This window comes from Podarcis muralis, chromosome 11 (assembly GCF_964188315.1).
Source record: "Podarcis muralis chromosome 11, rPodMur119.hap1.1, whole genome shotgun sequence".
NCBI lineage: Eukaryota > Metazoa > Chordata > Lepidosauria > Squamata > Lacertidae > Podarcis > Podarcis muralis.
The window spans coordinates 46787707-46813557 of record NC_135665.1 but is presented as its reverse complement, the minus strand read 5'-3'; the positions used below and the strand labels follow the sequence as shown (position 1 = coordinate 46813557).

General features: G+C 42.9%; 1 protein-coding gene across 1 annotated transcript in view; it reads right to left on the bottom strand.

Moving 5' to 3' along the window:
* FGF10 (fibroblast growth factor 10) overlaps positions 1-23608 on the bottom strand; it is a 96329-nt gene extending 72721 nt beyond the window's left edge. Inside the window, exons 1-2 of the mRNA XM_028748650.2 lie at positions 23116-23608; positions 22027-22959 (exon numbers count right to left, since the gene is read on the bottom strand). Coding sequence (XP_028604483.2) covers positions 22027-22417 — 391 coding nt within the window. The 5' untranslated portion in view covers positions 22418-22959; positions 23116-23608. The remainder of the gene's footprint in view (positions 1-22026; positions 22960-23115) is intronic.
* Between the last annotated feature and the right edge of the window lie 2243 nt (positions 23609-25851).

The following is a 25851-nucleotide window of genomic DNA, read 5'->3' as shown; positions in this document are numbered from 1 at the left end:
TGAAGAAAAGAGACTGTTTCCAAATGCAGCTTGCTGTTGCTGGATTGTGCCAAACTGTGGTGAAAAAGAATCTCCTGCTTTTTGTCAATTTTATGAATTGGCTGCTAGGAAGTAACCCAAAATGGCATCATAGAGAGGCACTGTGCCAATTATAGCATTAGATGTAACTTCACAGGATATAACAAATTGTCTTCCCAAGCTCCATAACAAAAAACAAAAACACACACCAAAGAAAAACTTTTAACATTCATTTGCCCAGCCACATTTAGTTTATTAGATTGATCACCCCTTAATACTCTGCAGATTGTAGTTAATAGCAAGTGCTGTAAACAGCCAAAGGCCCTTAAGCATATCTGATTAATTTTATTGCGTAACTGGAGCTGTACAAAACAATATTTGCAAAAGAAAATTTCAACCTGCCTTCAAAGTGGGTAATAATATTACACAGCAAACAGGAATTATATACTAACATTTTAATGGCTCACCTTTTTACATTAAAAGCATAACATGAACAATTTTTTGTGCACAATCAATCCGGTCTTGAAGAATTTTGGAGAGGATAATCTGCACCTGCTCAACAACACCGTCTCTCTAGCCCCAGATTATTTGACCACTGTTAGTCCAACACAAATTTAAGTTCCCAGATGGCCTCTTCGCAAGAGGTCCTGCAGCTGCTCAAAATCATTGGCCAACTCAAGTTGCTGGATAGCCAGTTTGCTGAGATCAACTGAACCAGGATTGCAAAACTTTCCTTCAAACAAGACATCCTTCAGGCAGCAGTAAGGATCTGGCTGGCTGTGAGGCAAGCATGTCTGGTTTTCTTATATCCCATGAAGTCTTACAAAGTGAGCATGATTACTTGGCAGGAATATTTTGATACAAGCAAGGGGGGAAACACATTAGTGCTGGTAGTGACCATGTTTTGGGTAGTTTCACAAGCAGTGTATTTTCTGGTGCTGTGTTTTAAGTCAGGGTTGTGGCCCTCAGATTTTGTAGGATGCCAACTCCCAACAGCTCCACCCAGCATGGCCATTGGTCAGAGATTATAGGAACTGAAAGCCAGGAACATCTGAAAAGCCACAAGTTCCCAACTCTGGTCAACATGATATTATATTTCGAATTCATTCCATGCATGTGTATTTTGCTTCCCCTATAAACATACACACATTGGCTCCTACTTGCTGCCAATTCTAGATCCTATACCCATTTGAAGGCTGAACAGGCATGCTTTGTTCTTTCTCTGGTGTATCCCTGCCCTCATTCGTGTTGCGTTTTTAGTACGAAGGTTTGCTCAGAAAACAAGCGCTATCAATATTGGATTATTGGAAGAAAGGTGGTGAGAGGCCATTTTTGGTGTGGAGGTGGGGGTCCTGGAGACTGACTTTTATAAGGTATGCCTGTGTATGTCTAGCCTGAATAAGGCTCCATTACAGGGTGATATGGTGGCCATGTTCAAATATTTAAAGATCTCTCACAAAAAATGATGGAGCAAGTTGGTCTTCTGTAGCTCTAGGACCTGAACAAAGGTTGAAACTGTGAGAGAGGAGATTAGGAGGAATGTCCTGACGGTATGGACTGTTTGACAATAGAACAGATTGCCTTGGAAGATGATGGACCATCCTCCTTTGGAGACTGTTTAGCAGAGCCCCAGAAGGCCACCAATCAGAGATGCTGTAGCAGCAGATATGCTATATCAGCAGAGGGTTGGACTAGATGAGCTCTGAGGTCGCTTCCAGCTCCAGGATTCACCATTGTGAATTGTTGTAATGCAGTGAACGAATGATGAATATACTGACTTCTCATGTCAACAGCACGGCCTATGGCTTAGTATGAAAAAAGATTCTTAAGGTGCACTGGAAATAGTTTGGAAACACATTCATCTTCAAACCCCTTTGCCACATCAGAATGTCTTTTTTTATTATTCTTACCCCAAGACAGGCCATCCTGTCTGAGCCTTATTCACTGTCACAACACATGCACAGAACTGGTGGTGAAGGGAACATTGCCTTTTTCAAAATAATCTCTTTGTAGAAGCCCTCATTCTCTTTCCTACTCCTCCTCCCTTTGTGAACCTTTTGCCATTGCAAAACACTTCCTGTTCCATAAGCAGAATCAGCTGTGAGCTCTGTCTGCAAGTGTATATGTGGCAAAATGTGAGAAGCAAAGCCAATACGGTAAATTTTGAGCAAAAATCTGGATGCTTCTTTCTGGGTGTGTGGTCTGAGGCGCAAAGCCACAGAATACCGTTTACTAACTGAAATGAATTTCACATATTCCCTTAAGTCAGGTCATGGAGAAGTGGCCATACAGATAGGAGGGGCTCGTTACACATCTAATACCAGACTAGATCAATTCCTTTCTGAATTTTTGAACACTTCCAGATGCTGTTTTATTATATAATCAGGACTTCAGGATGGTGCAGTTGTTAATGGAATAAACCAGGGATAAGCAACCTGGTGCCCTCCATTGACCATGCTGACTGGGGCTGAAGAGAGAAGTAATCTGGAATATCTGTAGCTCATCCCAATGTCTATCTTTGGAATAACCCAACTTCTCTCCAGGTTGGGAGAGGGAGGGGAAAAAACTGTCCCCGATAGGAGGGGTGATGGGAAAGTTGCCAAAAAAGCACTGAAGCTGCGTTATTTGTTCCTTCAGGCATTATCAGGCAGAACTGTTTAGTAAGCAATAGTTGTGTTATAAGGAGAGACCACTTTGGTAGATAGTTCCGAACTCATGGCTGGCTAGATTACAAAATCAACCTAAGCCAGCCTTCCTCAACCAGGTGCCCTCCAGCGAAGCTGGTCTACAAATACCATTCTACCTGACCACTGGCTGTGTTGGTTGATGCAAACTTGGGGGTGGCTAATCAAAGTTGTTGCTTGATGCAGAAATCTTTTTAGGGGTGCCCATGAAGGCATCACATGATCTTAGAGGGATGCCTCCCTCGGGATCCCCTATAAAGGATTCAGCTTAAAGTTGCACCCCAGAATCCAAAGCTACATAGGAGAGCAAGCTATCCTGGGCTGCACCTGTCCAAATTGGCAGATCCCTTGCTAAGGTATGCTGTGCAGGTTAATCCAGTTTGCAGCTTGCCTGCTAAATAGCCTGTGGGATGACAAATGAGAACCTGCAAGGGAACATGGCAGCATCCGTCTGCTTACATTCTTTATTCTACCCCAGGGTTGATTTGATTTTGCTTTACTTTCTCTGATTTATGTGGGCACACGATAAAAAAAAATGCTGGTCCTGGTATATGTCCGTTCGGCATATAAATGACCTTCAAGAAGTTTTACGCAGTTCCATTCTCAAACTAATGAGGTTCTTTGGCTTGCAGCACTGTTCTACGCAAACGATTCAGCTTTTATTTGATCTCCAAGTTAGATTTATTAATGAACCTTATATAACCTTACCATAGGGGCCTCACTGGTGAGTGAAATTTCTCCACTATGTTCTGTTGTATTCCTTGAGGTAATTATCCAATATAGATTACATCTCCACCCTTCACTCTCAGTGGTCTTTCGTTTTTCCTTTCCCCTTGTTGAACACACTTTTTTTTTTTACATTCTTGAAATGCTTGTGCAGAAAAACAAATTGTAGCATCAAAAAAAAAATAATAAAAAAAAATCAAAACCAGAAATATTATTCTCCTGATGAGTAAAGTGGGTCAAGTGTGAGTTAGCATTTATAGCAGGGATAGGGAACCTGTGTTGGTCCAGATGTCGATGGACTCCTCCAACTCCTATCAGTCCTGATCACTGGCCATGTTGGCTTGAGGCTGATGTGATTTGCAGTTCAACAACATCTGGAGAGCCACAGACTCTTCCCATCCCTGAATCATAGTGTCAGACTTGAAATGGGGAGTCCCAGATTCAAATCCCCACTCAGCCATGAAGGTTTCGGGGTGACTCTGGGCACAGTTACTATCTCTCAGCTTAACCTAGTGACCAAGGCTGTTTATGAGGAAGCAATGATCATAACTATGTATGCTACCTTGAGTTTCTTGGAGGCAAGGCAAGGTAAAAGTAAAATTTAATAAATAAAAGTGCAGTATCAATGGGTGCCAAAACAGGCATCGAGTGAAGGGGAATAGGAAGAAGAAAGACAGAAAACCAAGGACAGGAATATTTGCTTAAAAATACAAATAAATGTCACTCCAAGCACAACATGGGCTCAAGCTGGACCTCAGATCCAAAAAGGTTTAAAGCTATTGAACTATGCCATCATCGAGCCCCTTAAACACATTCCAGACCCCGCAAGTGCAGAAATACATGCAATTGTGTTGCTGCAGGTCAAAAAGGCAACTGGGGGTGTAATGCCCCCTTTCCAAATCTATTGCATGAGGTAGTGTACACACATTCTGCTGTCTTCTCCAGAAAGGAGGTGGGGTGAAAACAAGAAAGAAAAGAAGAATAAAAAACATGTTTTTGAGAGAACGCATGGGAAGGGAGGAAAATCAGGGACAGAGTTCTCCATGGGACAAGTGGTGAAAACCCATATTCAGATGTTAAATGCAGATGTTATTTGATATGTTTCCCTCCTTCCTGCCAGAGAGAGAGACAGAGAGACAGGACTTTTAGGGCCAAGATAGGCTTTCCAAAGTACCACAATCAACTGCTGTTTATCTTGCAATTGCTGGTTTTGTGTGAAACCATATTCACAGAGGATTGCGTCTGCAGGAGAGAGAAACAATTATGATAATGTTCAAGGTTACAAATGGTGCCAAATATCAAACCACATTAACTCAAATCATACTGGAAATCTACCACTAGGAGCACTCGGTTTCCAACTGGTGCTTTTACTACGAAATGATTGATTTTCCTGCATTGTGCCAGAGATCTTTTAGTTTTGGGCTACAGTTATTGATTTGTGTGTGATACAGATAGTAACTAAGATGCTTTAAGCATGGAGGTGAATTTCTTTCAGTCCCTGTTTTTAAGGAAGTAACCTAATTCACAAGTCCCAGTCTAATGCATAGATGAGGATGCTATTCTCCTTCAGATTTCACACTTATCTGAATTTTGCAACAGGGTTTTCAGCTCAAAGAAATGCATACATTAAGATAATATACTTATTTCAATATTATTGAGGTGTGTATCTAAATATTACTTTTCATGGTGGTTGGGGTTTTTTTTTTAAAAAAATGCAGATTTATGCAGAAATGGGGCAGAATGGATTTATGAATCAACATATGGTAAAATTAAAATGGAGTACAAAAATGATGTGGGTGGTGCTGTGGTCTAAACCACTGAGCCTCTTGGGCTTGCCTATCAGAAGGTCAGTGGTTCGAATCCCCACAACGGGGTGAGCTCCCGTTGCTCGGTCCCAGATCATGTCAACCTAGCAGTTCGAAAGCATGCCAAAAAGTGCAAGTAGATAAATAGGTGGGATAAATCTGGCGGGAACGTAAACGGCATTTCTGTGCACTGCTCTGGTTTCGGTGTTCCGTTATGACAGAAGTGGCTTAGTCATGCCGGCCACATGACCTGGAAAAACTGTCTGCAGACAAATGCCAGCTCCCTCGGCCTGTAAAGCGGGATGAGCGCCGCAACCCCAGAGTCATCTGCGACTGGACTTAACTGTCAGGGGTCCTTTACCTTTACAAAGAGACAAATCCATCCATAAGAGGCATAGATTCTCAGTGCTTCAAGGGCTGCCTAATTTTGACAATGAAATGTTGCATAAAGAGAGCCAGCGTGGTGTAGAAATTAAGAGTGGTGGACTCATAATCTGGTGAACTGGGTTCGCTTCCCCACTCCTCCACATGCAGCTTCTGGGTGACCTTGGGCTAGTCACACTTCTCTGAAGTCTCTCAGTCTCACTCAGCTCACAGAGTGTTTGTTGTGGGGGAGGAAAGGAAAGGAGATTGTTAGCTGCTTTGAGACTCCTTAAGGGGAGTGAAAGGCAGGATATCAAGTCCAAACTCCTCCTCCTCCTCCTTCTTAGTACCCAATACCTTGATGGTGGCATACAGGTGTGCAGGTGGGTTACACATTACTCCCAAGAAGATAAGGCACTGCATGATCAGATTGGTGCACTGCTACAGTCCACTCCCAGTCTTTTAACTGTGGTTAACAGGAAGCCTATACTACTTGGCACCTGGTCCAATAAGTTTCATCTGGCTGCATGGCAAAACAATTTCTACCACATACACGCCACTGATCAGAACCCGATCAGAAAAGGTTGTGATAGGATCAAGTCCACCATACGACATGGCCACAGATGACTGGCTCTCCAGATGAATGCACGTATGCCAATGGCTGCCAAACCTCCAGAAACATTTGGCTAAATGCATGCGTACGTGCCTAGAAAGATGCTTCCACGCCACAGCCAAAAAATATACTGGGCAGAACTGAATTTTATTTTATTTCTTTCTGATGACACAACATGACTTTGCAATATTCTCTCTGGAAAGCATAAAGAGAAAACAACAGCTGCCCAAGGGAAGGTAACTACCAGGAAGACGTTATTAATTCATTCCTTTTCTTGCATACCACACATTTTTGAACCAAAAACTCATGTGAAATAGGTATCTTAAAGGGCAGCACTTCACTTCTATGGACATTTGAAAAGGGGGTTGGGGTGGGGATTGTAAAGTTATTCAGGCACCTTTGTCAGATTGTTTAGCCCAGTAGTGGAGGCTATGTCTATATGACAGTTCTCCATGGAAGGGACACAGAAATTGCTGGTCATTGGAGCAGACTGCAATCTGTTTTCCCCTATTTTTTATACAGTGGTACCTGAGATTACATACGCTTCAGGTTACAGACTCTGCTAACCCAGAAATAGTACCTCAGATTAAAAACTTTGCTTCAGGATGAGAACAGAAATTGTGCGGCGGCGGCGCAACAGCAGCGGGAAGCCCCATTAGTTAAAGTCGTGCTTCAGGTTAAGAACAATTTCAGAATAATAATAATAATAATAATAATAATAATAATAATTTATTATTTATACCCCGCCCATCTGGCTGAGTTTCCCCAGCCAGAAAAAACAATACAGCATCAAATATTAAAACTTCCCTAAACAGGGCTGCCTTCAGAAGTCTTTTAAAGAGAAGATAGCTGCTTATTTCCTTCACATCTGAAGGGAGGGTGTTCCACGGGGCAGGCGCCACTACCGAGAAGGCCCTCTGTCTGGTTCCCTGTAACCTCACTTCTCGCAATGAGGGAACCGCCAGAAGGCCCTCGGCGCTGGATCTCAGTGTCCGGGCTGAACGATGGGAGTGGAGATTCTCCTTCAGAATGTTAAGAACGGACCTCCAGAACGAATTAAGTACGTAACCAGAGGTACCACTGTACTTGAATCTCATCTCAAACAATACTTTTCAGTTGAGACAATTCACACATTAACCGAGAGTCATCGGGCACTGAAGAATCAAGTAAAGGGAGAAATGTATTTGTGCACTAGCACCCTTTCTCTCTGTGTGTGTGTGTTAAAAGTTGTAACTTAAATTGAAGGCATTCCTGATATCTTCAGTTGTGCCTTTATGTTTTACTTTAATTTTTGTAAGCTGTATTGAGAGCCAATAAAATAAGCAGGCCAACAGATTTTAAGCCTATGCAACTTCCCCTAGCATGCTGCCTAAGAAAGGATTTAGCTGGGGGCTGAACTGTGCCTGCCTTCCCCCTCAGCACAGTTTCCAAACCAATTCCAACCTACGCCATGCTGAAATATCATCACTTAGTGCCAGAACTGGACAAGGCTATGTCAAACATTGTTATTTTGGCATCTCGCAGGCTTCTGTGTTTGGCAGGATACACTGAAGTTTCTCTCTCTCAACTTGCCAATTTCTATGCACCACACAAAAGTTGTGGATACTACTTTTGAACGAGTGTATATAATATCTTAATATTAACTAAAAGGCATAAGGTAATATTTCACCTCAGTATTTGAAATGTCTGAGTTTAATTGCAGAGTAGCTCAGGGAAGCATATAACATGCTGAATTATCATAACATTTCTTTCGTTTGCTTTACTTAATTCGTTTCTAGAAAGCAAAGGTAGTGAGCCTTAGAGTTCCAGATGTTCTTCAACTCCAACTACAAGCATGGCCAATTGTCAGGGATGAAGAAAGCCTAGTCTAGCAACTTCAGAGGGGTCACAGGTTCCCCAGCCCTGTTACAAAGTCTCACCATTTTTTAAAAGCTAGCTTAACACATTCACAAAGTATATATTTCAAGTTGCAAGGCTAATTTGGACAATATAACCAGAAGTAGCAACACATTCCGAGGTTCTTCTCAGCCATTTAAAATGGCTATGAATTGTAGTCTTCTTCACTAGGGATGGATGGATCTGACAATTTTGATTTTTTCATTTTTCCATTTTTCTAACCTTGGGAAATGAAATTATGTGGTATTTTTTAGTCCTCATGAAAATTAACCAGCATTTTACTGCACATTTCTCCTTATAGACACATTTTTGCCTAACATAGATAGGTTTGTAAAGCCATTTTCCTGAATATAAGGCATTTTTTATATGTTAGTTTCACTAATATATGCCTTTATGTGCTCACGTCAACCTATTACATGCATTTCGGTACATATTGCTTGTCTGGAGAAATTCTGCACTGCAAAATTTGGAGAAGTGTGAAGTTTGCATATTGTTGTGAAGAGTGTGGCTTGTGTTAGGTTCGCATTTAAATGCTGAATCAAAATTCTTCCTCATTCCCACTCTTCACACATGCATACACCTAAAAATGTAGCATTTGAATGTGAAAAATGCAAGTCATAACAAATTCATTAGAGCACTGGTTTTCAACTTGTGGGTCAGGACCCACTAGTGGTCTGATCCAATGTGGGTCACAAGAGGAGCACGAGCACCATGCAAATATATAGTAAATGATTAAGAAATGGATCCCCCAGGTGCATGTTTGGATAAAAAGTGGATCCTGGGTCTGAAAAGGTTGAAGATGCCTGCATCAGTGGGGTGGTGATGTTTGATGGTAACACTCAATTATTCAGAATGGTTGGGGTGTTTTTTTTAAAGGATTGTGATTAGCTCTGAAATGATTTCTCGAAACTGAGCATTTATCTATATCCAAAGTGTGCATAGGCTTCTGTTACTTAAACTGTCATGGCCCAAGAATCCTGGAAAATATAGTTTGAAGAGGTGCTGAAAATTCCCCAATCCCTATAGAAACTTCTATTGAGACAAGTAAGTGACTGATAACAGTCTAATTATGTGGTCCCCTTAAAAGGATGAAATAAGGACTGCGCCAACCATCAGCCAAGAGTAAATGCCAGGAAACCTCAGAAAGAGAATTCTGGATAGGCTGAAGAAGAGAAGATAGACTAGAAAGCGAAGCGAAGAGGAAACAATGATATTTCCACCGGAAACCTGATGCATCTAAGATCTCAGCATGTGAACAGAACTCCTCTTTCCTATAACAAAAATTAAGTCCAAAAAGAAGCTTTCCAATATACTAATCACTGTAGATTAACTAAATATCCACAACAACTCCGAAGGAATTCACAGGTTTATACCATGACAATGTTCTGCCAACACTTATCATTAGAACATCTGGGAGGTGGGGATGTGAAAATAGGCTTCTTAACACCATGGCTACAACATGTAGTTTTCTTGGCCTATAGCTACTCAGTGACCCTATCCCAATCCATTGCCCCATGCTTTTGTTTCTGATTTACCACCCAGCAGAGTGGTAAACAGAAAACATGTCTATTTGCTGCTGCATCAACAGGGCTTGGAAAGCCACTCAAGGCTATGCAACAAACATGGATCAATTTTACATCAGGGTAGACAAATATTTATTCATTACCTATTAAACACACTTATAAACCGCTTCATAGCTTAAAAACATCAAGGCAGTGTACAGTACAGAAAACAAAAAACACAGGCCCTAAAAACAATAATATCAATCCAACACTAAAAAGGATAAACCCATCCACACAAGCTTTAAAAGCAACAAAACCATCTCACTAGCTATAAAATTTATCTTCCATTAATGACTGGCTTTCACCTTGGAGAAAGCCTTTCTAAGCAGAAATGTCTTCAGTAGGCACCTAAACAGCAACATGCTAGCTGCCTGCCTGATTTTGTCAGGTAAATAATTCCAGGGAGCTGCACCTCCAGCACTAAAAGCCTGTTTTCTTTTATAGGCTAAGTCCACCGCTGGGTCTTGCACCACAACATCTGACATGTGAGGACAAATCTGCTCACATTTCAAAAGCCATTTGAGCAGCCTGATCTGAACGTGTATGCACACAGGAGTCAGTAAATTTACCCCTCCCCTCCTGCAGTCGTGTTACTTGATCAAAGCTAGTTTTCTAACCAAGCTATGTACGCTAGCTCCAGTAGTTGTATAGGGAGAAGAACCATCAAGTCCAACTAGGGTGTGCAGCTACCAATAAGTATTGCCCGTATTTAACAAGCTTTCAACTCTGATTATGGAAAACACAGCTTTTCCAGGTGCAATCTGGAGCTGTTTCCACTTGGGGTGGGGGACAGAAGAAACACTCGTTTCTCTGTCCAGATGTGTACAGTCAAATCCAATGCAGAATTCAGTCAGAAGTAACTCAAGTTGACTTCGATGTAACCTACTCCTAAATAGATGTACACTAGATTAAGAGGATTTGAATAATCTCATGGATTGATGCAATAAAAGGGTAGGGATCAACACTACAAACTGAAAATAAATGGACTTGAATAACATACCGTAGATCCAAATGGCTAAAAGTGGAAGAACAATCAAAGGCTATTACTTTCCACCAGTGTGATTTGCCTATAAAGCAAACCCAGTTGATGAACGCACTCTGCCTCGGCCTGAATGCAAAACTCTGAGGTATGAACATGTTAGATATAGCTAGCTTCTGCACTATTTACATATGTCATGTTCATATATTAGAGTAATAACCAGAAGGATGTGAAGAATCTGGCTGTATTACAAATTTGCAATTCGCTTAGCTGAAAAATCCCCCCCCCCTCCGGCTGGGTTGGAAGAACTGAAAAGCTGGAGAAAATTGAGATAGAATTAATAAACTACATTTAACTGTCTAGTCCTATACATGCCTACTCAGTCATAAGCCCCACTGAGTTCAGTGAGAATTCTTCCCAGGTAAATAAGCAGAGGACTGTGATATAACAAAAGGAAATACATTTTCTGAACGAGGAACCCAGAATGATACGGTGATCAGTCAATGGAAGTGAAATAAAGAGAATCCTTTGCATGTAGGTATGGGATGGGTAAGTCATGACCTATGCAAAGGGTTAAGAGAAAAATCTATTTGCTACTCCCCCCCCCCCCCGCTTTCACAAATATCTAAGCTTGAGAACATAAATGCTTATCTGCAAGTGTGATATCTCTTATGTCATCTACGACCCTGATTTAACATATCTTAGGGCACCCTAAGCTCTTCTTCCAGCAAAAGGCATGTAGAAGGTATGCCTCAATTCATTAATTAACGTCAAGTAGACGCAGGAGGAGATTGGCTTTAGCTGAACAATGAAACAAGGCAATGCTTTCATACTGACACCATGTCTCTTAACAGGCAATAACAGAATGCACTGCACATGTTAGGAGCAGTAATAAGGCACAGTCCAGTTGTCCACCTTAGAAGGGAATCTATTCTGCATATCGTCAATGATTTATTGTTCCAATTAGAACAGAGTGTTCAAAGAAAGAACACCAGTGACCTAATTTAAAAGCAAAGAATGCCTGTAAAGCTGTTATTTAAATGTGTGACCCAAGTCACATTTTAAAGGTCCTCATATCTCCTAGATCACATTTGAGTAAAAATAAAAATAAAAATCTGGACCAAATATAATTAACCTTGCTTTAATAACCCATCCACTGGAGAAGGAGAATACAGAATTCTGAGAAATGGTTTGTACTTTCTTTTTGTGTGTGCTTTAGAATGTATCCTGATTTATTCCAAAGCAGATTGGAGCATGATAAGTAAAAAAAAAAAATGGGGGGGGGGAGTAAGTGCAAAAAGGTTTAAGATTTTAAGATTTTGTAGTAAAAGTTATCCCTAAACAAATTAGATCCCAAAACTGGAGTAATCCAAGGCAGCCTTATGCATTTCACCATAGATTGAGAAGCAGGGGGTAGGTGGGTGTCCAGTTCATGTACATGTGTGAATCCACACACATTTTTGGGGTTAATAATTATGTTATTCATATTACAGTGAGGTACATGTACAAGCTCTCATCACCCAGCTCTACTGTAGATTGTTGTGCCTTAAGTACAAGAGTGAAGGTAGACTATGGTCCCCATCAAACTTTTCACTGAAGCCAATGGAAAACTACACAGTATTTGTAGGGCTTGTTAAACTTGTTGTTTCAAAGGTTTAAAAAACTGAATGCAATTCCCTAACGTATTACCTCCCAAAGGCTTAAACAATCTAGTGAAAGTACTTTAGATGTGAGTGCTTTGCATACAAAAACATTTATTTCTAAGCTAAAGGTGCAACGCCAGATCGATACACACAAAGAGAGAGACACGTGTACACTTGGCTTCTCAACCCTTCAGTGGCTGAATGGGTGACTTGAAGTTCAGTGGCTGAATATGAAAGTTTTACCTGATGGCATTTTAATATCTGATGACTCAGATATGCAGATCTTCACGAAAAGTTGAAGATGTGTTAACCATCCCTGATCATCACAGTATCACTGAGGGTCCACCTAAACCACCTGTGGAGAAACCACCTTTATCACTGAGCAGCTGGCACCATTTTTAAACCTTTACCAGAGCTCTTAGACCAGCTGCAATTGTCAGTTTGTAGTTCTCCACTTTTTATAATGAGTTTTCTTGAGGTTGAGAACTTGTACCAGCACGGTGACGATGAGACTAAGGAGGGGGACAGCTGACAGGCAGTGTCACCCACCAAACTGGTTGTAAGTACGAAGGCAGGTGACAGGAGCAAACCTGCGGTAAATCGCACCAAGCAAGTGGAGTTAGCAAAAAAACAGGATCTGCACAGGAGTGTCAGGCCTAATGGGCACAGCAACTCATCTTTGGTAAGTCTTTCCCCTATAAAGCAGTTGCTAAGTCTGAAGGTCCCTGGCTCCCGACAGCTGCTTAAGTCCCCCTCTCTCCAAGGTTTCCCCCAAGCAATCTGAGACTGTGGCCGCATGAAACTACCTTCTCCTCTCACTAAACCCTGTAACCTCTTCAGCTCTTGATACCTCCTCCTCCTCCCAGTCTTCTCCCTCTGACTTCTCATCATCATCCCACCACCTCTCCCTGGGCACTGAGCCTTCTTCACTTGGTGGCTCGCCAGCTGGTTCCTCCAGCATTCCTCTGCGTCCAACTCGTTTCTGACAGCAGGTAAGGGGTGGTACTGGTGCTGGCTGAGGACAGACTGAGGTTGGTGGGGCCATGACCCATTTCCCCTACTTTATGTTCCTATGTGATGCTCCACCTCCCTGTGCAAAATCCCCACCAGAGCATGTGTTCTTTGCTTATGTAAGGGCCGTAAGATTAGCCCTGCTTAAATAGCGTGGGACACTCAAGCTCCTTTGGCCTTTGTGTTGTACTCCTCTCAGGTTGTCAGGGTGATTCCTACCAAATGTTTTCATAGTCATCTTTAGCAGGTGGCTATAAATCAGATTTATGAAGACAAAGGCTCCTTGCAACTGTATATTTTTAATAGATTTATGATAAAGCTTTGGTGATGTGTGTGGAGGGTCTACCCTATGGGAATGTGGTAAAGGTAACAGGAGAGTGTCATGTAGACACTAAAGAATACAATCCCTTCCGCATTCATAAATCCTACATGCCCACAGTTGTAAGTCACTGGCTATAAATTATGTAACCTGGGTCCAGGCTTAAATGAGAAAGCAGTTGGTATAATAAAAAGCAACAACTTCCCTACCCAGGAAACAGCAGTATCTATTAGAAGGCCGTATATAATTTTCTGTTTTCTGCATGTCATGTTTGTTTGTTTGTTTATCTATCAGCAACATGAACAAACCTTTATTACAAAGTAAAAAACAGTAATATTGTGAAGACTTATTTCTAAGAAAAACCAATTTACTTGTTTAACATGCAAAATGAGACTTTGAAGGAACATTAAATGTGATTTTACAGAAGCATTTTCATTCAGTATAAAACAGCACACATTGCTCATTCTGCTTTTATTCTGTTTAAGGCTTTAGCTCTGAATTTACCATGCCATTATCTCACTTATTTTTATAAAATTGTTGAAATTATTTAATTACTCTTGACAACAGGTAAAATCTGTCTCTTAATGTGGAAGCTACTGAAAGAAAATAACCAAATAGCAGTTTTCCATATATATATATATATATATATATATATATATATATATATATATATATGCTTTCGTAGATATATATATATATATGAAGTCCTCCCTTCCTCAAAATGAAAGAAACTAAGCAGTTCCCCATTAAATTTCAAAACAATCAGAGCAAGACTGGAAACTGATACTCAAGATTGCCGACATGGACAAATTTACAGATTGGATCCAATCTCGAAATAAGACGAGCAGTGTTGATGGCAGAGAAAAAAGAGAGCAGCATATTAATGCAATGCTTTAGTACAATGAAAACCAATTGCTGCATTTCCATTCAAAGTCTTATGTTACTACAACGAAGCCTTATTCCAGGCATAGGCAAACTCGGCCCTCCAGATGTTTTGGGACTACAACTCCCATCATTCCTGACCACTGGTCCTGTTAGCTAGGGGAGTTGTAGTCCCAGAACATCTGGAGTTTGCCTATGCCTGCCTTATCCCAAGCTGGGACACAATCTGCAGCAATCAGTGATTTCTAAGTGACATGGTTAGAATGAGACATATAACTGCATCACTAATAATGCTGTAGCCAGGGGAACATCCAAACACCAGTTATAAATAATATAGGAGTCCTAATTTGAAGGAAGACTCAAGTAACACTTATTTATTTAATAATTTTATCCCTCTCTTCATCCGAAGAAGGCTCCCAGAGCAGCTTGAAGACCAATAAAGGAAAAGATGGTCCCTGGCCTCAGGATTACAATCTAAAGATGCAACGCAAATGGAAAGTGGATTGGAAGGCAGAAGCATATTGAATAGGACATACGTACTATTTAAAAAACAAATAAGTGCCTAATTTATTGCATTCAGGCTGCATTTAACATTTATTGCTTAGAGAATGTTAACTCGGGTCAACCCTAAATGATGCATCCCTGCGTCAGTGGTGTGTAATAACCTTCACAACAAATCCAGGAACAGAATGCTACTCTGGTGTAGGAAGCACCGTAACAGTATTTCAGCAAGTGGATTGACCTGTCCACTTATCCTTCTCCCATAAAGCATCCAAGAACTGCTGCCTGATCCAAAAGATTAATTCCTTCTCATGGTCACCTGTTGTTCGTCACATTCTTATTTCCATTTTAACCTTTCCAACAGTCCTTCAAGTTAATATAATGGCCAGCAAAGACTCGAGAGGAACCAACGTTTTTATGTAACCAGACACTGCAAAGCCTGTTCAGCAAGTGCAAACCGGCCATACTATTGTTGGATGGTTTTAAAACTGAGGAGCTGGACTCAGGCTATGTTGGGAAGAAACCCCCTGTGACATGAATTATGCTGCACAGCAGTAGCTTTCAAACTAAATACTAGGGAGCTTCAGGAACCCATCAGAGTTTGTCAATGACAAGAGCAATGGCAGACAAACTTCCCAGAAAGACAGTTCGTGCAGCCATGTGGAGAACAATGGGTGTGTTCTCGGGCGTAGGTGCAACAGAAGCCAACTTTGTTCAAAGCAGAAGAACAGGGATGAGGAACCAGTGGACCTCCAGATGAGGTGAGACTTCCAGTTCCCATCAATCCCAACCAGCATGGCCAGTGGCGAGGGATGATGGGAAGTACAGTACCGCAGCACCTGGAGGGCCACAGGTTTCTTAGCCCTAGCTTACAATATGTCCCAGAATCCTCTGCAAGTACACAGAGGGCTTCCACGGCAGGCGGGAAGCGTCTCTTCAGTATACAAGCTGAAGTTGAAAGTGATTCTTTAAGGAGAAGTTTGGAAAACACTGTTCAACATAGCTGTCAACTTTTCTCTTTTCTTGCAAGGAATCCTATTCAGTATAAGGGAATTTCCCTTAAAGAAAGGGAAAAGTTGACAGCTATGCAGTTCAATAGCACATACCCCTGTGAATATGCAACCCCCTTTTTGTGAAATTATTTATTATTTAATATTGTGTTTATGTTCCACATTTCCCCATGAGATGCATGGCTGAGTGAGGATTTGGATCCTGGTCTTAAAGGACCTTGTCAACAGTTGCCACTGGTGAAGCCATAGTGTGTGCATGTGTGTGTTTAACCTTTTAGGTGGCTGTCATTTCTCCCACTGCAGCTCCTTCTCCCCTTGATGCTTCTCTTCCTGGGGGTTACAATTTAACCCCCAGGCTGGGTGCCTGTATCAGCTTAGGGAGTACAAAAGCGCAGTACAAAAGTGGCAAGAGGAGAAATCACTGAAGAAGAGCGGCAGGAGGAGAATGGGTTAGGCACCCCTCCCCTGCACTTCTCTGCTCAAAACTGTCCCCTACCAAATGGGCTTTTCCCTAGGAAAAAGCAGCTGTCAAGGTTTATATGTAATGCATCCTTAGGCTATTGACTCGCTTTGCTCCCCAGTTTCAAATTGCTTTTGACAACTTTTATTATTCGGAGCCTGAAGCCCCCAAAACTATCGCTTGGAAGATCAGCAGAACATATTCCTAATGCAACCCCAAGATTGCAACTACAAAAACAAGCACCTATCATCCCCCCCCCATCATTAGCTTATCACTGTGAAATTCACATGGGTCTACATTTTCCATCTTTAGACCCATACTGGGGTTGCAATCCTATACGAACTTATCCAGAATGGAAGTAAGACAGATTAAACTCTTTAGGGCTTAATTCTGAGTAATCATGTTTAGGACAGAATTGCAAACATCCCAAAATTTGGTCCTCTATTTTGCAATCTACTACAGATGAGAGAGACCCATGAGCCGTCTCTGGGGTGAAGTTGGAGTGCTTGCTCCTAACTATTATTTCACACATGTTATAAGTCATCATCATCAGAGAGAGACTTACAGCTGCTTTGTTCACTCCTGGAAATCAGCTTCTCAAGAGCAGCTTTTCAGGGGGACCTTTGCAGCTGCAACACTGAGGTAAGAAGGAGTGCTGAGTGGTCAAGTTTCAGGGCAAAGCTCTAACTGCAAAGAAAATAAAACAAAACCCAAGCCATCCTACGCGTATCTAGTGACAGATATACTCCAGCAATGTTAAATTATGCAAGCTGTCCCAGACTTTTGACAGAACCACCATAATTCACCCCCAATTCCCATTATCCTAAAGGTATAGAAAAGGCTGAGGTAATAGCTCTGTGTAATCAAGTTGGAAAACATCTGCCAAAGTAAACCTTTATTTAGTGCTTAATATACAGTATTTATAGAGCAAACCTGCTATGGAAATGAATCTTGTTGAAGCTACTTTAATCAGCGGGTGCTGGTTACTCTCCCCAACTTTCTGTTTATTCTCCCCACCCCACCCCCCTCTGAAACCCTAAGCATAACCTAGGAAATCAGGCCCAGTGAAGTCAGGACCCATTTAAATGACTCCACAATTGGCACAAAGTATTAGCCCAGGTGGCATTGCACATGCCCCATGCCTTGTCAAAACAGATACTTAGCCACTATGTGCGCAAAAGCAGCAACTGACATAGTAGCCCGCCCTGAACTCTGCTGTGCTAGTGCTGCATACACAGACAAGAAAAATAAGTTTAAATAAGGCTCCAAGTTATGTCCTCCTTGTTCACCTGGCATCACTCTGAACTTTGCTCCCAAGCACCCATCTTTAAACTGCTGTCATTATGTTCATCCTCAGCATCTTCCCAAGATAATGGCAACTGTGGTAGAAAGCTCAGATTGCAAACAAACGGACAACTGGCAATTTGCTGCCATTAGGTGCAGCCATTACCTGCCACCTGAAGTGCTCTGCATCCCTGATTACCCATGTGGCAAACGTTCCATGTGAATGCTACTTGCAACAGGCCCCATGGAGCAAGAAATGCAAAAAAAACAACAACTGAAGAGCATCCAAAATGAACCCCAAAACAAAAGAGAATGTGTCCCAAAGGACTGAAAATAAAATGTGGGTTTTATTTTTGTGAATATCTGTTCAAAGGTCTTCTTCTGCGGCTACACTGAGAAACAGCCTGCAGGGTTCTCTGTTAGATACATCTCCTGTTAACATAAAGTCACAAGTTAATTTTAATGGGAGATGTATCTAACAGATATCTTCCTATGAGAAGCGTTGACCAATGGTGCATTCAGACCATTTGCACCCACATTGGTCATCAACTCATGAGTCGGGACCTACTCCTTCACCACAGCCTGATCTAAGGTGGGTTGCAACGGCAGTACTACCACCCTACACACCTCTGTGTCAAGTTGTGGGTCATGTTAAAAAGCTAGAGAGGCAGAGAGGCAGAGAGCCAGGTGGCAACCATGTCACCATGTTATTTTCCAAGGACAGAATTATGACCAAACAAAATTCTATTTCCAAAAGCAAAATGCATAGGAAGACAGAATGCACTGTGGCTGAGAAGGCAGCTAATTCAGAATGGGAAAGAATGAGAAATGCCCTGTTGGATCTGACCCAAACACTATCCAGATAGCTCTGGGAAGCTAACAGGCAGGGCATGAAACCAATAGCCTTCTCTAGCATGTTTGTCCAGCACCTGGTACTAAGGGGTATACTCCACTTGTTTGTGGAGGTTCCATTAAGCTATCATGGCTAATAGCTGTTGACAGACCTCCATGAGTCTAATAATCCTTTTCAAAGCAGTTTAAGCTGTCAGCCATCACTATATCTTGCAGCGGTTGAATTCTGCAAGTTACGCAAAGAAGCCTGCCTTGAAAAGGGCTGCCCTGTCAGCTTCATTTGGTAAATCTTAATTCTAGGGTTGTGAGACAGAGAAGGAGCAGAGGGGAACTTCTGATCAGAATACATGCAGCCTACTTCTAACATAAGGTGACGACAGATGGCAACATCTCTAGGATAAAACTAATATACCCTAGAGAAAATCCTGCAAAGGCAAAAAAAGAAAAAAGAAAAGCACAAGCCCTAAGAACTGCACTTTCCGTAAACACAATGAGCCAGCTCTGTAAGAGGAGATGCCTACATGAATAAAGATAACAGCCAGTCGAAAACAAAGGTCTGCTTCATATGTCAACGCCGGCTTGACACAAGTACACAGTAAATATTTAGCATGCAGAATTTAATACTACCACCACATAAAACAGGGGCAACTGTATGTGCTCAGTTTCTCAAATGGCATACCCAGCACACACCTGGGGAGCAACTCTGGTGCCCTGCAATGTGCTTTCACGAACACAGCAGGACGAATGTGCAGAGCTAAGGCTGTCTTTAGAGAAAAGAGGCTCATGGCCTCAACCATACTGCATTCTCACTGTGCACAAAGCTCTCAAGAAGGTTTGGCTGGCTGTTCACACAGATCTGTGAAAGGGGCTCATGCCACCAGCCACACTGCCCCTCAACACCAGCACTGGCCAGCCACTGACAGTTTGTGTATGTTTGGCATGAGTGTGCATGCAAGGCTCTGAGCAGGAACCCTGGCCAATCCCATTCTAACATTTGCAGATTCACTGAACACATGAAAAGGGGTTTGTTGTCTAGACAGCTCTGTTCAGAGGCAGTATTAGAAAACTATGAGTTTGCTTGCCGCACCTTTGTCACAAGCATAACCACTTAAGCTGTCATGACTCCTAATGCTTTGAGCCTGTTGGATATTATTATTTATTTGAAAACAAAAAATATTAATAATATCATTTCCATGGATCTCAAGGTGGTTGTCCAATTTCTGTGTCACAACAGCCCTGCAAAGTAGGTGAAGCTGAGCGAAGATGACTGCTCTAGTCATTTGGACCCAGGTCTCCATTGTCTGAACTCCCAGTTTATCACTGCCCCAATACAATATGCTGCACTGTACAATATTTAATATGTACCTGCTTCTCCTGGAACCCATGAAGCAGTCCTCAGACATCCCAGAATACTCTGTCCTATGATTGCTTTCTGGCACTACTGTTTCACAAAGCCTGAACTAAACAATGTCTCTGGCATATACAGTGGTTCTTCAACGGAGCAAGCATTTCCCGCTGCACACATTGACACATGTGATAATAAATAACACAAGCCTGTGAAAGCAGACAGAGAGTCAAGTGTAGCCAGCCAGCAGGGGCCACAGCAGAGGAATGCAAGAGTTGTTAAAAGCACAGCTGCTTTAACCAACTAAGCACAAATAAATGGGTTGGTGAGAGTTATACGGTAGTTATCTTCTGCAAGATGCAACATTGTCCACACTTCTCAAAACTGCACATTGCCTTCTGTTTAAAGAAGGCCCCCATTAGCTATGCTTCTTGTTTGGATTAAATTGGCACTGCTCTGTCCAGCTATAGCTGTGAGGCGCAGAGTTAATCACACACTATTTATAGGGGGTGTGTGTGTGTGTGTGTGTGTGTGTGTGTAGCAGTGTACTTAAAAAAAGAAGTGTACCTGTTTCTCCCTTGACTGTCTCCTGAGGCTAGTGTGGTAGACTGATTTGGCCAGGAAAGATCAGTATTCACACCTTCACACACTCCCTGAAACAAACGGATCAAGCTGCTCACATTCACCATGCTGTCATTAGGTCTAATCTACTTTGTAGGGTTGTTGTGAGGATAAACCTGAGGTGAGTGAGTGAGAAAGGGCCATGCGTGAACAAAACAATGAATAAAATGAATTTGCTGGATTCCCAACCAATATCAAGAGGCAATTTTTTTTAATTTTCTTTTTTAAAATCAGCTTATCTAGAGACATTTGTCTTGGCAGTTATTTATTTATCTACCCACCAGGACAGAGTCGTTTAAAACTATCCTGAAACAGGCTGTGCGAAACAACTAAAAAAAGAGCTACCTTTATCCACTTCAATCTGGATAGAGAGCTATACACATGACTTTCGAGATATATATGTGAGAATGACTTCTTTTTTAAAAAGAAAAAAAAATGACAGCGAGATGTGTGTGAGGTCTGGATGACTTGATGCAGCCCCAGATGTTTACAAGACTCTCTCAGGGATGCAACTTGAGACCGTTTAAAGCAGGGCGAGGGGGAGAAAGAAAGGACTGACAGGACGCCACCAAGCCACACATAGAATTTGACAACACAAAACACACACACACACACACACACACACACACACACACAAAACCCGTGTGTGTCACGGTATAAACTCCATAGGGTACCAGCTTTTCCAGCTAATGAAATTTTTAGGGGGGAATTGAGAAGAGAACCCACTGGCCATATAAAAGAGATCTTGCTCGTTTTATCTGCCAGTTGCCCTCCCCTCCCTTTGAAGAGATCGCCCCTCAATTTAAAAGCACTGTCAAAAGAGAGCATTTGCTTCGTGTCAGGATACCGCCAGAGCTCCCTCCGCCCCAGCCCCTTCCTTCACTTCGCCGAGCCTTTTGATGTGCCGGGTCTGAGTGTGAGCAGACACACTCGCGCACACCGGTTTTATTAATTCATTTTTGACACTTTCTAAGTCGTGCTCGGAACTTTCCTGGCTCTTGCCGTCTTTCCCGACGACCTCACACTTTCCTGCCCCGGCTGAGGCGCAGCAAAGGGCCGGTTGGTTATTCCAGTGAGGAGGGAGAGACAGCGCTGACCTGAAGGGATGCTGAGAGAGGCAGGGGCAGAGAGAGAGAGAAAGCTTCACGATGAAAGCTTCTCTCTTTCTTCTCCACAGTGATTCCAACCTCTGAGAGAGATGGAAAGGACGGTAACAGTAACGCTCTAAGCCATTTCAACAATGCCTGGGAAGGAGTTTGTGAAGAGAACTTCGCTCACACACATAAAACCAGGGCGCAATTCCTCTCGCGCGCTCGGTTCCAAACCCCTCAAAAGGGCGAGGGCGCCTCTGAGCGCGCGCAGAGCGCCAACTTTCCTTGCGCGACGCCACCCTCCCCGCGTTTCGAGGGAAAGGCGAAGAGGAGGAAAAAAAGAAAAGAGAGAGAGACTTACTATAAGGGCAGTTCTCCCTCTTGGTGCCGCTGACGTTGCCGTTCTTCTCAATCCGGAGGAAGAACTTGTTGTAAGAGTAGAGCTTCCTCCAGCGCACGTCTCCTCGGAGGTGGTTGTAGCTCCGCACGTGTCTCCCCGCGCTGGCGGGCGAGGAGGAGGAAGAGGAGGAGGATGGCGACGACGACGACGAAGAGGAGTTGGTGGCCTTGAGGAGCAGCATGCCTTGGCCGTGCTCATGGCAGGGGGCAGCCAGGGACGACGACATCCAGAGCAGCAGCAGGAAGACGAAGCTGCGGCGGCGGCGGGAGGAGGAGGAGGAGGAAGAAGAGGAGGAGGAGGAAGGCAGGTGGGCGAAGGCTGAGGCACCCTGTATCAGTCTCCATTTGCACATTGTACTGAAGCTCTGGGCGCGGGGAGATGCCTCATGAAAAGAAACATACTGGAAGGGGGAACCCCGGGGAGAGGCGAGGGGACAGCTGATGGGGAGCCCTCCTGCTCACAGACCTCGGCGCGCTGATCTGGCCTGGAGGGAGGGCGCCGACTTCCATGCCTCAGGGGGCCAAGCGCTCCGCAGGAAACGGTGCCTTCGCTCCACTTTGGGTTCCCCCACTTCCACTCGCTCTCCTTGGTTCGGTTTCCTTCGCCCTCCTTTTATTAATCCTTCGAGTCCTTTCCAAAGACGCACAAGCGCGCACACACGCACACACACACAAAGTTGCCTTACAGTTTTCTGGGCGAGCTGAGGCGGTGGTTTGGCTTGCAGGTTTTCTTGGCGCTCTTTCTCTTTCTTTCTCTTCCCTCAGGACTTTCAGCCCCCCATCACCAAACTCCTGGGGGTTGGTTTGCCGCTTTGCTGCTGTTGCTGCTGCTGCGAGCGCGCGAGGCTATTTCGCCCTGTGCACCATCTCTCGCAGAGAGGCAAGGAGGGAAAGTCTGCAGAGAGAGAGAGAGAGAGAGATGACAAGGCGGGTGAGCGACGACACTTGCAGCGGAGGAGGTGGTGGTGGACCAGGGGGAAAAAATCCGGGAGAAAGCAAAAACGAAACGGGAGGGGGGTCAGCGCCCCCCCACCCTGAACAACTTCTGCACCTTCCTCTCGCCGAAGCCCAGAAACGCAGTCCTTCTCAGAAGCAGAAAACAGGGGCTTGCACCCCCCTCTCTTGAATCTTCCAGAAATAGATAGATATCTGTATCTCAAATATATACTGTATATATTTTTTTTCTGAAAAAAGAAAAAGAAAAAAAGATTGCAAAACAAGTCCTTTCCCCCCTCTCTCTCCGTAGGGTTGCCAACAGGTTGGAAGCTGTATCCTAAATGCTAGAGATTAGGAAGGAGAGAGGTGGGACGTGCCTCTGGTGGTCAAGTTTTATTTGCAGGGGGTCAAGCAGCGGTGCTGGGACATCTGAAACCCTTTTGCAAGTTGCAATGAGCAAGCGCCTACTGGGAGCGGGAGAGAGAGAGAGAGACTCCAGCAGAATCTGCCCTTTTTCCTTTTCCTTTCTTTTTTTCTTTTTTGCTTCTTCTCCTATAGCAGCAGCAGCAGCAGCAGCAAGCAGCAGCCTTCAGCTAATTGCTCCTCAAGCAGTCCTTCTGGCCACCAGCATGGCTTGAGAGACTCATGCTTTACTAATTTTCCTGTCTTCCCCTCTCAGCCAATCCCCTCTAGGGAGCCCTCCTCCTTCTCCCCCTCTTTTTAAAACTTGTTTTCTAGAGAAGGATTTTTATTTTATTTTTTTGGCAGTGTGTAGTTGAGAGCCACCTGGTGCTTGTTGCTTTGCTGACGGACTCTCTCTCCCTCCTCCCGCCCCAAGCACCCCTTCTATAAAGAAAGGAGGCCGTGTGGGTAAGATCTGGAAGAAAGGATATAAGTGCAGACAAATTCTAAGAAAGCAGTTTATAAGCTGGTCAGAGGGAAATACAGATATCCATAATTAGCTCCCTTTGCTTCCCCTCCTGCTAACTTCCCTGGAGGTCTCCAGCGCGCTCTCGCTCTCTCTTTTCCTTTCTTTCTTTCTCTCTTACTCCCTCTCCCATTTATTTTAACGAATCAATGATTTCTGGCTTCCGTTGCTGAAACAAAAAAAGGGGGGACTACACTTTTAAAGCTTACTCTTCCTTTTGAGCGTCTCGAGATTTATCACTCCCCAACTCACCGTGAAATAAGCCCCCCTTAAATGAGCCAATTTCTAATTGCTAACATGACTCAACTTACCAAATCACGCCTTGGACTTCAAAAGAAAATAAGAGGGGGAAATGGGGGGGGGGGGACGACGACTTTTATTGGCATTGCAAAGGTTTGCCCATAAAATCTGTCTGTTTTTTTTATTATTAATGCAATTTCCTTTACCAGAAAGAAGCACATTTTCCATTTTGAAACCTTTTTTTTTTTGGTAACCATCTATTGTTTATGAAGGGCAAGTAGTGATTTATTTCCCACAGAAGGTGCTGTTATTATCCACCCCTCCCAGGGAATTTGTCATGTTCCACAAGGGCTATCATGACAGATATACTAGGCTTTTCCTGTGATGAACTCTGTTGTTGCCAACACTTAACAGGCTTCCAGTGGGATGTGCCAAATTTGTATACCTTCCTCGATGTTAAGGAATCAGAGACTGCCTCTCTCTCTCTCTCTCTCTCTCTCTCTCTAGTTCCTAAGGACCTGTGAGATTACTCTGCTGTTAGAGAGTTACATGCCATGACAGTGTTGTGCTGGCATACGCCAGCATAAAGTAATTATTGCAACATTAGCCTTCCAAATTAAAAGACAGAAAGAAGGAAATTCTCTCATATGTAAACATACGGATTACTTGGAAGAAAGCATGATCTGAATAAAATGCTGATCCATGGAATGCAATGGAAAAATAGCCAGGGCATTTATATTATATGCATTTGGAATCAATTTTTCCTTGACTAGCAGAACATATGTACAGAACAAATAGTTCTCAGATTGGATTGATTCATTAGCTTGGGCTTTCGGGTGTATTGGGAATGCTGCAGCAGAAAATTAGGAATTATTTTCTTTAATTATGATGTGCACTTTGTTACCAAAGACTCATTTCTGAAATTTATGGGCTATGATTCTGGAGGAAACATTTAAACAGCCTTCAAAATGAAAAAGAAAAAGAAAAGTCTAGTTCTGGAATTCATGTGTTTTATTACGTTGTTTGTGCCATTCTGAAATAGCTGTTCTAAATGTTCTAAACGCTTTGAAAAGTTGTGGGGTTGCATTTGATTTAGGGAATGGTTGAGGTCTTTATTTACAGAGAAAAGGGGAGAAGCTATTGGGAACATACAGAAGCATAGCCATGTCTGTCTGTAAAAACAACAAAGAATTGTGCGGCACCTTTTTCAATTTTATTATGGCATACGTTTTCATGGACTACTACATCAGTTGCATAGTCCTCAACTGGCAAGTTTATATAATACAGGAGGGGGAATGTGTACACTGGGAAAGTACATAGAGGCCCCAGAAATTATGGATATCTACTATCATCCAACTCACTCAGTGATATAACTAGCTGCTTAATAGGGTTATGAATGAAACGTCTGATGATCAGGCCAATGGCCCATCTAGTTCTCACAGTGGCCAGTGCCGGATTTATGAATAAGCCAAACAAGCTATAGCTTAGGGCCCCACTCTCTTGGGGGCCCTCAAAAAATGTAAAGGAAAAAAACCCTGGATGTACATTTCCAAAATATAAGATAAAAAACAAATAAAATAAAGCTTATATACAGCAACAGTTTTTTGTGTTGTGTAGGCTCCTAAGATGTAAGTAATGGGCCCCGCCTGCTAGCCTGCTCCCTAAAATATCACTGGTTTGCTC